A 17380-nucleotide genomic window follows, 5' to 3' on the forward strand; every position below is an offset into this window, starting at 1 on the left:
CCTAAATTTTTTATTTCCTTGGAAACATAATCCACAACCCTATAAATATTACCATTTTTCTCAATAAAAATGTAAATATTTTGAAAATTATTAACTTTAGGCCTATAAGACCTTATACAAATTTTTCATATTGTTAAATAATATATTCAAAAATGATTTAATATACAGGGTGTTCCATTTAAAAAAATACAACTTTGGTTCATACCGTCGTTCTGACTCACCCTGTATAATTGAAAATAATTTTAAATTATAGACCAATTTGATACACATTAGTTTTGTTATAAACATTTTTTTGTATATCTCATAGTTTAGCCGTAATCAAAGAAGACCAGAGGTTTGGCGCACCCTGTATACAGTTTATACAATTATTATTATAGTATAAAAAATATCAATTTAAAAATTTTGCCTTTTAGTCCATGTGGTGAGACCGCTCCCGTCTGGAAAAATTTCTGATTCTGTTTCTTTGTGGATTCCTATTCAAAAATGCCCGCTTTAAACAAATCTAAAGGGTGCCGTGCGGAATTTTTGGGCAGAAATTGTTTAAACAATTTTTTTAAACAAATTCAAAAGATTACATTTTTTTGCTCCGGAACATATATTTTTAAGTTTTGTGGGTCATTCTAAACAAGAAAGGTATCTTGTAAATTTTCTCAAAAATTGATAGTTTTCGAGTTATGGGCAATTTAAAATCTGAAAAATGCGAAAATACGCATTTTCGAGGCCTAAAAACCCATATTTAAGTTAGTATTTTTGAGGTTGCCAGATACTTAAGTTGAAGTTTAAACATTCAGCTTCAAGATTCTGAAGAGTGATTGCGTCTAATCTTAATATAAACAGTTGTTTTTAATTGTTAAATATGCATGTCCATCCGATTTTTTTGCAGGTGCGGCGCGCTCTTTTTCAAAAATCTCCAATTTTCCTCCGAAAAATATTTTTTCTAGATTCTTTGGGATATTCTAAATAAAATAAGTTTCTTGACATTTTTCTCAAAAGTTAACAGTTTTAAACTTATAAGCGATTTAAAATCCGAAAATGCGTTTTTTTTGGCATATTTCGGATTTTAAATCGCTTATAACTTTAAAACTATTAACTTTTCAGAAAAATGTCAGGAAACTTATTTTCTCTCTCTCTGATTGAATTGGAATAATGATGCAGCTGTAGTTTTGTGCTGCAACGAAATTGAAAATGGTTATTCATTTTTGATTTACATTTACTCCGATTAGAGTACGAAGGGAACCATTCTCGTTGGAACTTTACCGCGCTGAGCAGATGGGACGTGAATTGTAAATTGTAGAATTCCCTCATCTTCCTTAGTCTCAGCATCCGTTATGGCTTGCAAATTGTAGAAGCCTCGGAGGTGTTACCAGAGAAGGTTTCCATGGTTTTCAGTCTGGTAGGATGTAGAATAACATTTTTGGGTGTTGTTTTATGTGCTATTAGATTGAAAACTTAGTTTTTTATATCAGTTGCCGCTACGGCATCCCTGCCATTTCGTTCGTTGCAATCCGTGACTGCACGCCGGAGTTTGTCCTATTTGGGTCAGAGAGAGCAGCATAAATATGTGCCTCCTGATGAGAGACTAATAAGTTTCGAAACCGGTAGAGGTGATTGCTGCCCTCTCTGATTGAACTGGAATAATGATGCAGCTGTAGTTTCGTATTGCAACGAAATTGAAAATGGTTATTTATTTTTGAAACTTATTTTATTTAGAATATCCCAAAGAATATAAAAAAAAATTTTCGGAGGAGAATAGGAGATTTTTGAAATAGAGCGCGCCGCACCGGCAAACAAATCGGATAAACACGCATATTTAACAATTAAAAAACAACAGTATAAATTAAGGCTACACGCGATCACTCCTCAGAATCGTGAAGCTGAATGTTTAATCTTCAATTTAAGTATCTGGCAACCTCAATAATACTAACTTAAATATGAATTTTTAAGTCTCGAAAATGCGTATTTTTGCATTTTTCAGATTTTAAATGGCCTTTAACTCGAAAACTATCAATTTTTGAGAAAAATTACAAGATACCTTTCTTGTTTAGAATGAACCCAAAATACCTGTTCCAGGGCAATAAAACGCGATCTTTTGTATTTGTTTAAAAAAATTGTTTAAACAATTTCTGCCCAAAAATTCCTCCCGGCACTCTTCAGATTTGTTTAAAGGGGACATTTTTGAATAGGAATCCACAAAGAAACCGAATCAGAAATTTTTTTAGACGGGAGCGGTCTCACCACATGGACTATTTAAAATTGTTACATATTCAGTTTTACTGAAAAAAAGACAGTGCTTGTGTTCAGTGCACAAATATATTTATCGGCTACTACCTATTTGTGAACCAATGTCATCAATATTTTTGAAAAATTTAAAAGCATCATGAAAGATTACAATATTATTACCGAGAGCCGAAAGTCCCTTCGAATAAAAAAGTTTCTTTTGAATAAGATATTTAAAATTAAAAATCACACTAAATTTTCTGTTTCTTTTGACCCCTGTAACTTATTAAAATAAACATTGTAGAAGAGTTCAGGGACTTTCAGCCATCGATCATAAAGTAATCTTTTATTCTGCGTTTACATTTTTCAAAAATACTTACTAGTTTTCTCAGGATTCGAAAAAAAATGAATGCATTTAAAAAGCGTTGGAGCCGCACTTTTGCGCCTACCCCCTTACATTTCCAATCTGAAAAAATTATTCTGAAAAATAAATATATGAAAATTTTTTGTAATAAGCTTTTCATATTTAGTTATATCCAGCTGACAACTGTAATTTCTACAAAAAATTAAAATAAAATCTTAAAATGTTCAGTTACTTTACTATGAATTCTTTATACACATATGAAACGCAACGCAATTGCGACCACGGAAGGAGTGTCGAAGGAAATTGGTTTTAGACTGATTGGAAACAATTTTCAGCAGAATTGCCGCGTAGGCGAATTTCCATGCTTTTAGGTGCAGGGCCAACGACACAACTGTTTTAAAATAACGATTGAAAACTAGTTGAAGACAAGTTTCAAGCGGATTGCCTCGTGGGCAAATCCCGTGCTTTGACGCTGCCGAAATAACAAAACAGTTGCTAGTTCAATCGGTTTCAGACCGTAGTTTTAAAACAGTTCCGTCGTGGGTACTGGACACACGAATCACACCTATACAGTGAGCACGTAAAGGTTGGAATAAATTCATTTTCTCAAGAATGGACGATTTTGGAAAAAAATCCCAAAACAGGTCAATTTTTATTTTTAAATTACGAACTTTTGGCATATATATCATACTAGTGACGTCACCCATCTGAGCGTGATGACGTCATCGATGATTTTTTTAAATGAGCATAGGGATCGTGTGATAGCTCATTTGAAAGGTAATTCAATTCTCTATTCAGTAATATAAACATTAACATAATTATTTATACAGGGTGTCCAAAAAAAATTTTTTTGGATTAAATTTATTGACATAAAAAGAAGAATGTATGCAATTTATTTAACTCAAAATACATTTTACTGCTCTCAGAAAACAGAAAAATGTTTATTTGAAAAATAATCATGGCTTTTCGCTTAAATTAAATGTTTAAACTCTCACGAGGCTGGTGGGTGGCTGCTTTAATATTTAATTTAAGCAAAAAACAATATCTATCTGCCAATTAAACATTTTTTCCTGTTTTCTGATAACAGTAAAATGAATTTTGAATTAAATAAATTACACACATTCTTCTTTTTATGTCAATAAATTTAATTCAAAAAATTTTTTTTAGGCGCCCTGTATAAAAAATTATGTTAATGTTTATATTACTGAATAGATAATTGAATTACCTTTCAAATGAGCTATCACACGATCCCTATTTTCATTTAAAAAAATCAACGATGACGTCATCACGCCCAGATGGATGACGTCACTAGTATAATATATATGTCAAAAAGTCGTAATTTAAAAATAAAAATTGACCTGTTTCAGTATTTTTTTCCAAAATCGTCCGTTCTCGAGAAAATGAATTTATTCCAACCTTTACGTGCTCACTGTATAATAATAGACATGATATATTGTGTCATATTTATTAAATACCGTAATTTGCATTATTTATTACAAATAAGTTATATACATTACATAATATACATGTTTATTACACCTTACTGGGGTCTTGTAGGCAAAAGTTCATTTAAAGAAAATTTATTGTAGACTTTCTCTAAGAGAGAACCTACAATTTCAGCAAATAATCTCGGTACCATTTCCATGTCTGGTAATAAACTTTTTGCATTTTCTGACACCAATTTATTGGCACTATCGGATAACTCTGGATTGTTTTTGAATAGATCATCGAATTGTATATGTATATCACCTACTTCTATTGTGGTTTCAGTCTTATTAATTTTAAGGTATAGCTCTCCATGTTTCATTACTCTTTGTATTTTTACGAAATGTTTGGCATGTACACCATCTAAAAAAATGATAAATTATTAACAAACAGAATATAATGCTGTATATTAAGAAATGAAAATGCTGCTTGCGAATGAGAATTGTTGCTTGAATATCAGTCAAAGGCAAAAATAATGCAAAAAGAGGCAAAACATTTACAGTTCGAAATAGGTATACAGTATGGTGCAAATGTTTGGATAAATTCGTTAGTTCGTAAGCCAGTGACAACCGGGAAAAGAAAAATCCTGAAACAGGTCGATTTTTATTTTTAAATTATGATTTTTTGACATATGTATCATACTGGTGACGTCATCCGTCTGGACGCGATGACGCAATCGATGATTTTTTATATGAGAATAGGGGTCGTGTGCTGGCTCGCTTATTCAATTCTCTTTTCAGTAATTAACTAGTTTTGATGGGAAATAAGCCACATTTTACTAAAAAAAATAATTTTATTATTTAACGTTTCGATGCACAAATCGGGTGTCGTTGTCAAAATACGAAAAACCTCATTTTTCAAACGTGGTTTGTTACATCAAAGAGAAAATACAGTGATGAGCGCGCTAATATCCGGCCAAATAACGCAAAAGATGGAAAACATAACACATTGTGAAGCAAAAAGAGATGAAACTAGTAGAGGTGGAAATTATCGATATATGTAAATGCATAAATTAACATTACATTACATAGTTTCTCACCTTTAGATTTATCGGAGAATTATGTCAATTGTCACTGTGACAGGAGAATTTTATAAAATACTTCTGTCAAAGACATCTAAAGGTGGGAAACTATGTAATATAATGTTAATTTATACGTTTGTATCGATAATTTCCACCTCTACCAGTTTCATCTGTTTTTATTGTACAATGTATGTTTTCCATCTTTTGCGTTATTTTGCTGGTTATTGGCGCGCTATAACAGTAGTTTTAAATCCATCTACAAAATATCCTTGGGAACAGGAAAAACAAGGATGTATCTCCTTAAAGGCAACTAGAAAAAAAAATCACTAGACATTGACGAACACATGCAACACTTAGTAAGACGAAAAGTGAAAAGTTCATGTTTTTTATTTTAACAAACATTCTAACATTTTTTGATTCTACGTTTCAAGAACATAGGCCTCCTCCAGATATTTCCATCTTTTTTAGTCTGCATTTCTACTATTCCAATTAGTCTTGGTTCTTGTGAGGTCGTCGGTACGTAGCGTTAGGGGTCTTGTAGTCCAGGGCGGATCTGTTTTGAGATGGACGTTGAGAGGTGACTCTAACTTTTTTGCAGAAATTGCTTGGAATTAACCCATATAATAATAATTGTGTTATCCTCCCACTCAAAAATGTCCGGAACATTGTTTAAATAATCAAAATGTCAAAACATGAAGTAAAAATTTGATTTTTTTCTTCGTTTTTTGATTATAACTTTAAAAGTATTTACTTCCGAGAAAAGTTGCACTAAAATAAAAGTTGTAATTAAATTTCCTACAATATAAGATTGGTTACAAATTTTTAAAATTGTTACCCTTGTTGCAAAATAGCAATAATTGCGAAAAAGAAAACAAAAAAAAACAAGTATTCACATTTAACGTTTTTCAACCATTTCTGGTACACTTAGGAGCTTCATATTTCACCCAGTAAAACTTTATATTATGATAAAATAATACTGTAAATTTAGTTAAGATCGGTTTAATAGATTTTGCAAAATAAATTTTGCAATCCAGCTTTCGCAAAAAAATTCATTTCTTCAAAATATCGCAGGACTGAAAATAAAGCCGATGGCAATAAAGTAATTTCTGCAAAAAATATGAGTCACCTCTCAACATCCAAATGTACTAATATTTTTACAGATGCGCCCTGGTCTATTGCTCTTTCTTCGCTTCTCTCGTTGTCTGCCCGTGGTCTCCACTCTAAAATTATTTTGTTCACGTCTCATCTTTTATTCTTGCAACATGTCCCTCCCATTTCCATTTTTGCCTTGTAATACGTTCGATAGTGTCTTCTACGTCTAGTCGTCTGCGAACGTCTTCGTCTTTTATTCTATTCCTGAAGCTTATTCGAAGCTTTGGCGACAGAGTATCTTTCTTCTGTATCCCTCCACCAATTTTTATATTCTCAGTCATGCAATGAAGATTTACAGTTATTTTTGTCGTAGTTTCGTATATGTTTCCAATAATATTCGCATACTTGTGGTTTATTCTGCATTCTGATAGTGCTTTTAAGATAGCGACTATTTCCATTGTATAAAATATATGTGAACATACGTACGTGAAATATTAATATGTGAATACAATAGATATGTATGTAAATAATACCAAACTTGAGCAAGTTGATAAAATCGTTTACCTTGGACAGCAATTAAATTGTAACGCAGAAACTCACGGCTAAATTAGATATACGATAGAGCAGGATAGAGCGGCTTTTAGAAGAATGTCCAAGGTGTTATGTAACAGAGACCTAAAATTGGCATTGAGGATCCGCCTACTTCGCTGTTACGTGTTCCCGGTCTTACTTTATGGTGTCGAGTCCAGGACTGTGAATAAAATCGATCTAAATCGCCTTGAGGCTTTCGAAATGTGGTGCTATAGAAGAAATTTAAAAGTTTCCTGGGTGGAGAAGATTCGAAACTCCACAATACTAGAACGTCTCAGCAAGACTACTGAGATCATAAAAAGCATCAAGCAGAGAAAGCTGGAGTATTTCGGACATGTAATGAGAGGTCCCAAATATAGGTTGGTACAAAATATCATGCAAGGAAAAATAGCAGGCAAACGCAGTCCAGGACGAAGAAGAACCTCATGGTTGAAGAACTTGCGAGATTGGTATAGTGTTGATACAAGCATGCTATTTAGGGTGGCAGTGAATAAAATTGAGATAGCTATGATGGTAACCAACGTTCTGAAAGAACATGGTACATGAAGAAGAATAGATTTGTTCTTATTTGTTGTCTTCCACAAAGCATTTGACACAGTGAAAAGAGTAGAGACAATCGTGATGTCAGATGTTAAGAATTGAGATATCCGATCTTATAATTTCAGTATCAAATTGTACTAGGAGTAAATCGATGATATATTAAAAGTCGAAAACTTACCAAGGGTTATAAAGCTTTTACCGCTGGTGTCCAAATTGAACAATAAAAATTGTCCTTTTAAGATGTAATCCGATCTCAATTCAATTTTGGGAAGATAGTACTCAAAATAGTCAGTCAGATTATGACGATAATGCTTAAAATCTTTCAACTCGAATTGGTCGATGTTATATATATTTACATTTTTCAATACGAGCTTCATGTTTCGGTCCGATACTAGAGTAACTCCTGGAGCTTTCAATGGATTTAGCGAAGGAATTCCAAGTTCTGGGATGCCGTTCTTAAACTGAGGTTTTAATTTATTTATATTTCTTATGATACACTCTTCCATAGATTGATCGTAGTAACATTGTTCCACAAATGAAGCTGAAAAAAAATATATACAGTAGTTCAATGAAAACACGTGGAAGTTAAAGGTTTTTTTATATTAATTTAATTTTGAAAGAATATATTACCCTCAGATAACAAGTCAAGCGAAGAATAAGGCTTGAGAAGGACGAATACTGGGAGAGAATGTGCAGATAAATAGACAACACGATAGGGTATAACAGATCAATTGAAACATGAAAAAGTATAAAAAACATCAGAAGAAAAATTGAGCGTCATAAAAAATTGGTATAACTCAAGTTGTGCAAGTTGGTCTTGTCACATGTGTCATTCTAATTTTTAGGGCATCCATCGTTGCCAGTTCAACGAAAATATTATATAATATATTGTTAAATAATTTTTATGGGGAGCGTTTGAAAATAATTTTATGTCAAAGACCACGAGACCGTAGATTTTCATGACCCTGTATATGGTCAAATTTTGTAAATAAAATAATTCAGCTGTAAGAAGTGTCTCGCGGAAGAGTAAAATTTTAGTGGTAAAGTTTCTACGAACGTTTTATAAATTTCAACAGAACGGACTACAACGATTGTTTAGAAAGTTAATGGATGCCACGCTTGGTTGAACAATAGACAGTGCTTCCTAAATGGTTTCCTAGAAAGAAACTATGGTAAACATTTTTATTTAGTTTAGGAGAGAGGGATTTTTTAGATTGTAAGTAAAATAATTTTAATATCTCCTAGAAATTGACAAGAAAGACATTTTGTATACAGTACTATTTGTTCTTAAGAAAATAGAGTAGGAATAAAATGTGTGGAGAATGCTTGTGATTGGCGAGGAGACCGATGGAAGGAGAATAAAGTGGTAATTTTCAAATTGATGAGAGAAAAATGAATTCATTGTGTAATTACTATCCAAAGCAATCAGTCCAGTTTGAAAGTAGTGTATTTGTACAAAGTGTGTTAATTTGGTGACCGTGGAAGCAGATACGTGTGAGACGAATACGAGATCAAGTCGAGAAGTACAAACTCCTTGTGTCCGAAAAGATTCCAGTTTCTGTCAGTAACGAGTAGTAGTATTATATAAACTTGCACGAGATACCCAGCTGAGGAAAAAGATCGTTAAATTCTAAAGATTGATATTATTTTATCGAGTCAAAGATTTTAATTGGAGGAAAGAATTCGAACGAGTGCTGTTTTTTTAACAGTTTGAAGGAGAAGGACAGTTTGCAGAATCCTAAGAGCACGTTGTGGGAGAACTAAGGACAACACAATCCAGAAGAAGAAATAAGGGAGCGTTCAAGTATTACGTAACGCGATTTTTGAAGATTTTTAACCCCCACCCCCCCTACGTAACGCACTCTTATGGGAGTTTAACTATTGCGTAACGCAAATTTTGACCCCCCCCCCAACCTGCGTTACGTAATACTTGAACGGTTCCTAAGGACGTCGGTAAAGGTTAGTCAGATTATTTGTGAAAAGAGAGAGTTGTTTTGTATTACATACCATATTATTTGTTTTTGTCAACTTAATAGCATTACAACATAAATAATTATTCATTCGTAAATTCATAGAAGATATAAGTAATCTATTTAAAAAGTGGAAATTAAAATTTGTTTCTTTTTTATAATAATAATAAGAACAGTCAACCTATTCAATTGAATGAATTTGGTTCACAAAAAGGAGATAATAGAATTAATGGTTTTTTATGATTAGATAAAGAAAGAAATTAGAAAGAATTAGAAATTTTACAACAAAATAAAGTTTAGCATAAATTTGAGTTTTTTATATTTATGGTATAGTATATAAATAAATAGTAGTTATAAAATTTATATGAGTTTTTAAGTATATTTATTTCCCTGTTTTGTCCTGGATAAAGCAAGCAACGAGAAATACTAGAAGCCACAAACTAAAGGTAATACATACAATCAATTAGCCCTGAGAATACGATTTTATAAAAAAATTGTATTAAATTTTGGTTTTGCTTCATGATTCATGAGTAGCAATTAAATAATTAATTAATTGATATATGTAATAAGATGCATCTTAATCTCATAACAAGGAGAAAAGCATAATAATATGTATGTAGTACTTTCATTCTAAATTTTTTCCATGCACGAAATTATCCACAAACTTCTTTTTTATACTAGGTGTCTTTTTAACTTACAGAAACTAGTATCGCAAAATTAAGCCGCTTTTCCATAGAAATCCCAACAAGGATAAACGATATCGAATGTCTTTGATAGCTTATGAATTTTGACGTTTATAATTTTCAATGACAGTGACAGTTTTTTTGATTTATTTGCTTTTATTCTTTATTTGGTTTTATAAATCAATAACGTTTTATTTATTTATCAATAAAGTTTATTTGATTTTATATTTATAAAAAAATCCGACGCCTTTTTATGTATGCAATTCACTCGATAGTTTTGTATTTCTCAACCTTAGGTAATATTAAATCTTCTTAATAATCGTAACTTTGTTGTTGTGACTTTTTTTAAATTTATTTATTGCCGTTATATATTTACAGTGACGTAGCTATATCATAGAGGTATATATTAACATAGAAGAAGCCGTCACTCCGCGCTTCCTGACGACAAGATCTGTTTGACTGGTTTGCGGTACCTCTTTCTAGCACATTGTATCGAGAAACTAAGATGACATTAAGTGTGAGTATAGGCACGGAAGGGAAGGACAACTGTCACAGCTTTACTATGCGTAAGAGTGAAACAAAACTAATCCAAAGAAAAAAGATGGTGTCGTCACTTCACTCTGAATGACACTCTCTCTATGTTAATATATACCTCTATGAGCTATATTAATATTATGTAACACATGACAGAAGCTCGAAACAAATGACAATCGATGAAAAGCCCTATACGCTCTGAGCTTCGCTGGTGTCGCTCCTAGCGGATTACTAATGCAACTTTCACCGGTAATTTTTAAATTTATTATTTAATTTTTATCTCTTAATATTTACAACGCAAAAAGTAATTAAATTGTAATCGATTTTTTAAAGATTTTGCTAATCATTTTAACGTGCTATTAATGAAATATTAATTTCTTACTTCGGATACTTTCACAATTATCGTGTAGATGGCGCTTAGATTAATTTATAATTACATATTACGAAATATTAAAAAAACTTTATTTCAGTATTTAAAACGTAAGTATATTTAAGGTAAAAATATACACCACAGCTTTGACCAACTAATATTATTTCCTATTAATGTTTTTAATTTCAATGTTTTAAATTAATCACTTTGACATTTATGTCAAACCAGTAAAAGCTTACAGACCTGTCACTACTGGCGCTCGCGAATTTTTTATTATCCCCTCTACCTAGGAGCTCATAGCGTATAATATCCATCGACTTACTTTTCACTTTATTTTTTGATTCAACTTGTTTGAAAATGAATCGTGACGCGTGGGAAAAGTTAAAGTGGAAGAACTATATCAAACCAGCTAAAAGCAGGGCTGTGCGACAGACCGCCAGTTTTTAATATACATACTAAAAACTAAAACAATATCGAGCATTATCGATCAGTCAGTCACATGTATTTAAACATGCATCCTAAAAAATTCTCCTATTAATTTTGTAATTTTTCATCATCTCAATTAAGTACCCATACATTAATTATTCGTGTTTTATTTATAATTTATGAAAATATTTCAATTAAAAAATAATGATAGATAATAAAACCACTTTTAAACTACTATGTTTAATTTCAAATCAAGAGGTGTGATTGGTTTCTCGTAAAGTGTAGCACAAAACTGTATTGAGTTGTGGGATACTAGAATAAATAAAACACATTGGAAAAATTAAAAATTTAATTTGAAATTAATACAAACTGAATAACTTTTACAGTGAACAAGTGTGGAATTTAAATATATGTATTACAATTCCAAACTGCTGAAATATTAATATTTTGTCATAGCTCCATTATTATTAATTACTTCCTGTAATCTTCTGGGCACTGAGTTAATTAAATTTAGTGATAAATTTTCATCTTAGGCCAAGCTTTCCCAGGTTTGTTTAATTATGGTCCATAAAAATTATCTCTGTTTTGAGGAATTACATTTAATTTTTGTATTTTTTTTTGACAATAAGTCCCCAAGTATTCACAATTGGATTAATATCTGGACTTTTAGAGGACCACGGAAGAGCTTCAATGTTATTTTCCATAAGGTAATCCCGTACACGGTGAGCTGTGTGTGAAAATTTCCCTAACCGATGGCAACATCACATTATCTAAAATATGTAAATAGCTCCCAGTATTGAATCGTTCTTAAATTCTCCAACACATTCCTAAACCTCATCTATACATTCAAGCCCAAACATTTATAGAGAACCGTCCGGACTTATCACTTTATACGAAATATCGTATTTATATATTTATCACAAAATAGAGTTTTCGTTAAACCTATTTCGACGCGGTCTATAAACCCTAAGGCTACGGCTCCACGGGCGAGAAATTGACGCTAGCAGTAGCCGTAAAACGAACTTAAGGTTCCGCGGAACGGAATAGGAATAGCCGAACTGTACCGACTACAGGACTTGTGCGTAGTCGGTTCAGTTCGGCTATTCCTATTCCGTTCCGCGGAACCTTAAGTTCGTTTTACGGCTACTGCTAGCGTCAATTTCTCGCCCGTGGAGCCTTAGCCCAATACGGCCGTTATAATGAGACTGATATGCTTTTTCATCAGAAAAAATTACACAGCCCCAAAAATTAACTGGATTATTTAAAACGTAATGTAAAGCAAATATGAGTCTAATTTGTTTATGTTCCTCCTAAACTAGTTTTTTCGGGCAGCTGCACAATTTTTTAAACCTGTTGTTCTAATTATTCTCCTTAATGCTGTAGTTATAGAAGCGTTAAAGTTTGCATTAACTTTTGCTTGCCTTGCCGTTTGGAAGGAATACACTCTTAAATAAATTAGTTAATGTATCATCTTGTTGGGCTGTAGTAAGACCTGGTCTCCCACTCCTTCTCCTTCTATCCAAAGTCTGCTGGTTTTCCCATATTTTTTTAATGTTGTGGATTGTGGTTTTGCTCTTATTGAACTCTGAGCCAGTTGTCGGACAGACCAACCATCTTCTATTTCAGAAATTATTCTCGTTTTATCACACTTACTTAACTGACGTTGCATCGTTAAAAATTTACTTTGACTAACTTGTCAAATCTGATTGATGTCAAGTAATAATTAAATGTTGTTCTGAAGCTATTTTCTTGTGGCATTTTTAAAGTTTTAACTATTTATAATGGGAAATAAGCCACAATATTATTAAAAAATAATTTTTATTAAATAATTAAATAAGTAATGAATAAAAATAAATTTCGACCACGAGTCAGGAATTCTGTTAACCGAGATACGATAGTACCAAGCGGCGCCGCTAGGAGGAGCACTCCATCAATGCGTCTCAGAATACTTTAACGAAACGTGGTCATTTTGTACTCTAAACCGAGTAAGGTACGAAAAAGAAAAGAAAATAATCGTTTTCGTTTTGATTCAATTCGAGTCTCTTGCCATCCTCTGACACCGTGTTTCTGGGTCTCTACCCTTTATCAAAGAGGCTATGCAAGTAGACTGAATTGAATCATCTCGAAACGAAGAAGAACTGCATATATTAAAATATCTGCAGCGAGATGATTCAATTCAGTCTACTTGCATAGCCTCTTTGATAAAGGGTAGAGACCCAGAAACACGGTGTCAGAGGATGGCAAGAGACTCGAATTGAATCAAAACGGAAACGATTATTTTCTTTTCTTTTTCATACCTTATTCGGTTTAGAGTATAAAATGACCACGTTTCGTTAAAGTATTCTGAGACGCATTGATGGAGTGCTCCTCCTAGCGGCGCCGCTTGGTACTATCGTATCTCGGTTAACAGAATTCCTGACTCGTGGTCGAAATTTATTTTTATTCATTTCGTCATTCCCCGTTAGAGGACAGTCTAACCGCACTCTGCTGCAGATATTTTAATATATGCAGTTCTTCTTCGTTTCGAGATGATTCAATTCAGTCTACTTGCATAGCCTCTTTGATAAAGGGTAGAGACCCAGAAACACAGTGTCAGAGGATGACAAGAGACTCGAATTGAATCAAAACGAAAACGATTATTTTCTTTTCTAGTTAAATAATTCATCGAGCGTTGGATCTAGTCCTTTTTATAATATGTTTAATCGTTTAATTTTTCAGTTATAAGTGGATTTTTTAAGATTAACTCAACCCTCTTTCTATCAAAAATAATACCTATCTAAAACATTACTTACGTTATTTTTTTGGGGTCCGGACAAATAATCCCGGACAAAAAATCCCCACAAATTATCCCTGGACAAAAAATTCGCGGACAAAAAATCCCCGGACAAATAATCCCCGGACAAAAAATTCCCACAAAAAATCCCGGACAAATAATCTCACAAATTTTTTTGGACAAAATATCCCCACAAAAAATCCCGGACAAAAAATCCCCAAGAAATATTTGCTGCCGAATAGTTCTCTAAAAGTTTTCCTGAAATTTTAACAAATTTCGAATTTCAATTCCATGCTGAAAACTTCAAATTTTACATGACAAGAGAGTGTGAGTTTTTTCAACAATCGTGTAAGATATGGGGAATGAGCTAAGGTCCCGTTTTCATGACAGGCGCTTAACGCGCGTTTTACGCGTTTTAATAACGTGCGATTAAAACTACATACATTTTACTGAAGACCGTTTACATGCTAACACGCGTTTTAGGTCATTAAGACGCGTGTTGGCATGTGAACGGTCTCAAGTCAAATGAATGTAGTTGTAATCACGCTTTAAGCGCCTGTCATGAAAACGGGGTCTTAGCTCATTCCCCATATTTTCCACGATTTTTGGAAAAAGTCACATTTTTTTTGTCATGCATAATTTAAACTTTTCAGCATGGAATTGGAATTCGAATTTTGTTAAACTTTCAGGAAAACTTTTAGAGAACTATTCGACAGCAAATATTTGTCTACAAACCACCAGAGAGAATAGAATAAGAATACAGAAAATATGGAAAAGAATGGAAGTACATAGAATACTACTATGGATCTATAAAAAAGTTGTAAAACAGAGCCCTACAGTGGTATGGGCATTTACAAAAAATGCCAAAGCAGAGATGGCCGAAAAGAATATTAGACTGGAATGCGTCGGGAAGAAGACCTGCTATAAGATGGAAAACATACATAGGAGATGCTACGATAGATGCGAAGACCTCAGCGCAAGTGACTGGAAGAGTGCTGTGAAGGGTGAAAATGGCGGACTCATAACAGGAAGAAACTGAAGAAGAAGAAGATAAGTTCAGAGAAAATCGTCGTTAATGATGTAAAACGTGGTGTACGACTCTAAGAGATCCAAAACGTCTTTAGTCTTTGAAAATAAAACTCTCAGATTCATCTGAGGTTCGTATCAAGACCAGCAAGGCAACTGAAAAATTTACAAAAACCACGAAATACAAACACTCACTGGATAGCCTTTGTTAAAGAATATTGTAAGATCCTGGAAAGATTAGTCTCGATAGCTCATGTAGTAAGAAGTAGTTAGGATAGATACAAAAACCATTTTTACGGCACAACCTATAGGAAGGCATCCTCCAGACTTTCCCGACATAGATTGAGTGACAATATGAAGGGAGACTTGAAAGAGATAAAAATGTTAATACAACTCTCGGAACATCAACACAAGACAGAAAGAAATAGCCAGGTTTTGTGAAGAAGGCCAAACCCATTAAAGAGTTATTTGGGTATCGCAAGTTAGAAGCACCCATACACGGTTCAATAGTTAATTAACATAAATTCAAAAGTAGGTAGGTCCAAGTTTTAAATGATATTAAAAAAAAAGAATGTGTGTGTACTTTGTAGGCACGTAAGAAGTTATACTTCTATTATATGATTTCTTAAAAATAAATATACTTTAAACAGTTTGTTTTAATTTTTTTTAAACACCAAACTAGTTTTGTCCTTACCGCTTTCAAAAAAATAAAAAAAAGTATGTATAGGATTGCACTGGATTCGAACTCAAGACCTCTCGATCTCTGGCCGAATGCTATACCACATACGCTACGAGGACTGTGTCTGTATCGGTTCGGACGTACCTAATGACAATTCACGGTAACAAACAGACAAGGTGAAGTAATATACAATAAAATGTTTTGAGGAAGACAAATCCAAAGACACAAAAATTATAATAAATATATTTACCAAAAACACTAATATATTCTTTTCACACCTTTTCTTGCACTGATATATTTATACATAACTAGAAAGATTTAGTAACTAAACGCCATACTGTCTGTGTACGCATGCGCGCAGTATTATGAAATTTTACTCTCAATCGCGCCTAAAGAAGTATAACTTCAAAAAAGAAAAATTAATTGAATCGGTCTCTGCGAAAACAATATGTTACAATCTGTAAATTTTTCAGGAAACGTAAAAATCGTTTCATTGGTAGTTGGATATTTTAAGGTAATACCTACTATATTTTATACAAGTATTATGGGTTATAAACGCATCTGTCTGAAAGACAAAAAAAGTCTAAATGTTGCGTATTTTTTTTATATTAAATTTTTAAGTTTGTGGACTTATGTTGTTTTTGAAATGCACCATAATTTTTAATGTTTTTTCTTTATTTTCAGCAAGAAACAGTCAAAATACATAGAAATTTAGATATATTATGTAATATATACAAGAAAAATACTAAATGTTTCTGAGTTTTTTTGATATTAAGTTTTTAATTTTGTGAACTTACGTTGTTTTCTAAATGAAACATGATGTTTAATGTTTGTACTAAAATGTTTTTATTGTCAGCAAGAAACAGTCAAAATACACAAGTAAAGGACATGCGTTGTTTTAGAGTTGACAGAAAAACATACCGACCTACGATACAATATTTAAACATACAATATAAACAGTAATTGGCGTTGTTTTTGCGCGGAATGGTTGATTTAAATCTTAAAAACATCATGGCCTCGAAAAGTCATTTTACCCAAAATATGGACTTGATTGTTTTCGCAATGACCGATTCAATTACAAATTAGAACTACTTACGCAGTTTTTTACACTCTACACACCCCAGAAAGATTATTCCAAGTATAACGTAAATGATTTTCATTATCATTATTTGTTGGTAATATAATAATTTGGTTGAAGTACACTGAATGTTAGCACTATACTGGCATCAAATACATGCACTTACATGGACATGTAATGCTAGCCGAAGTTCAATAATTAGAAATAAACAAGTAAAGTTATTTTAAATAAATTAATACCATTAAAAAATTTATAATTATGGCGAAACAAATTAGAATCAAATCGTTTTATATTATATTTCTATAGAACTTTTCAGCGTAGAGATGTATAAGGTATGACTAAATATAAGCTGTAGAATTGGGAATATTTTTCTTCTTGGTAGGTCATCATCATCATAATTAGCTCGATAATCCCTTGTGAATCTTGGCCTGCTCGCAGAGAAGTCACCACTCTAATAGATTCCCAGAGACTTTCCTCCATCTTCTGTAGTGTTGCCCAAATGCAAGACCAAGACGAGACTTAGACAGTCTT

The 17380-nt window shown here is 32.6% G+C and overlaps 2 protein-coding genes across 3 annotated transcripts in view; one reads left to right on the forward strand and one right to left on the reverse strand.

Annotated features, from left to right (window-relative positions):
• LOC114327602 (ras guanine nucleotide exchange factor P) overlaps positions 1-17380 on the forward strand; it is a 164065-nt gene that overhangs the window by 84784 nt on the left and 61901 nt on the right. The window lies entirely within an intron of this gene.
• LOC114327603 (uncharacterized) lies at positions 4033-17036 on the reverse strand. The gene is made up of 3 exons (XM_028276273.2): positions 16868-17036; positions 7489-7851; positions 4033-4429 (listed from the first exon to the last, which is right to left on the reverse strand). The coding sequence occupies exons 1-3, from the start codon at positions 16935-16937 to the stop codon at positions 4122-4124; spliced, it is 741 nt and encodes a 246-aa protein (XP_028132074.1). The 5' UTR covers positions 16938-17036; the 3' UTR covers positions 4033-4121.

The sequence above is a fragment of the Diabrotica virgifera genome, chromosome 1 (assembly GCF_917563875.1).
Source record: "Diabrotica virgifera virgifera chromosome 1, PGI_DIABVI_V3a".
Classification (NCBI taxonomy): Eukaryota; Metazoa; Arthropoda; class Insecta; order Coleoptera; family Chrysomelidae; genus Diabrotica; species Diabrotica virgifera.

What these genes read in the sequence shown, in the direction of transcription:
- LOC114327603 (XM_028276273.2), bottom strand. Translation starts at nt 16,937, where the DNA reads ATGATAATGAAAATCATTTACGTTATACTTGGAATAATCTTTCTGGGG. An exon ending in TGTAGAGTGTAAAAAACTGC is followed by an intron (nt 7,852 to 16,867) that starts GTAAGTAGTTCT and finishes ATTTTTTTTCAG; the next exon opens with CTTCATTTGTGGAACAATGT. An exon ending in TAAAAGCTTTATAACCCTTG is followed by an intron (nt 4,430 to 7,488) that starts GTAAGTTTTCGA and finishes TCATTTTTTTAG; the next exon opens with ATGGTGTACATGCCAAACAT.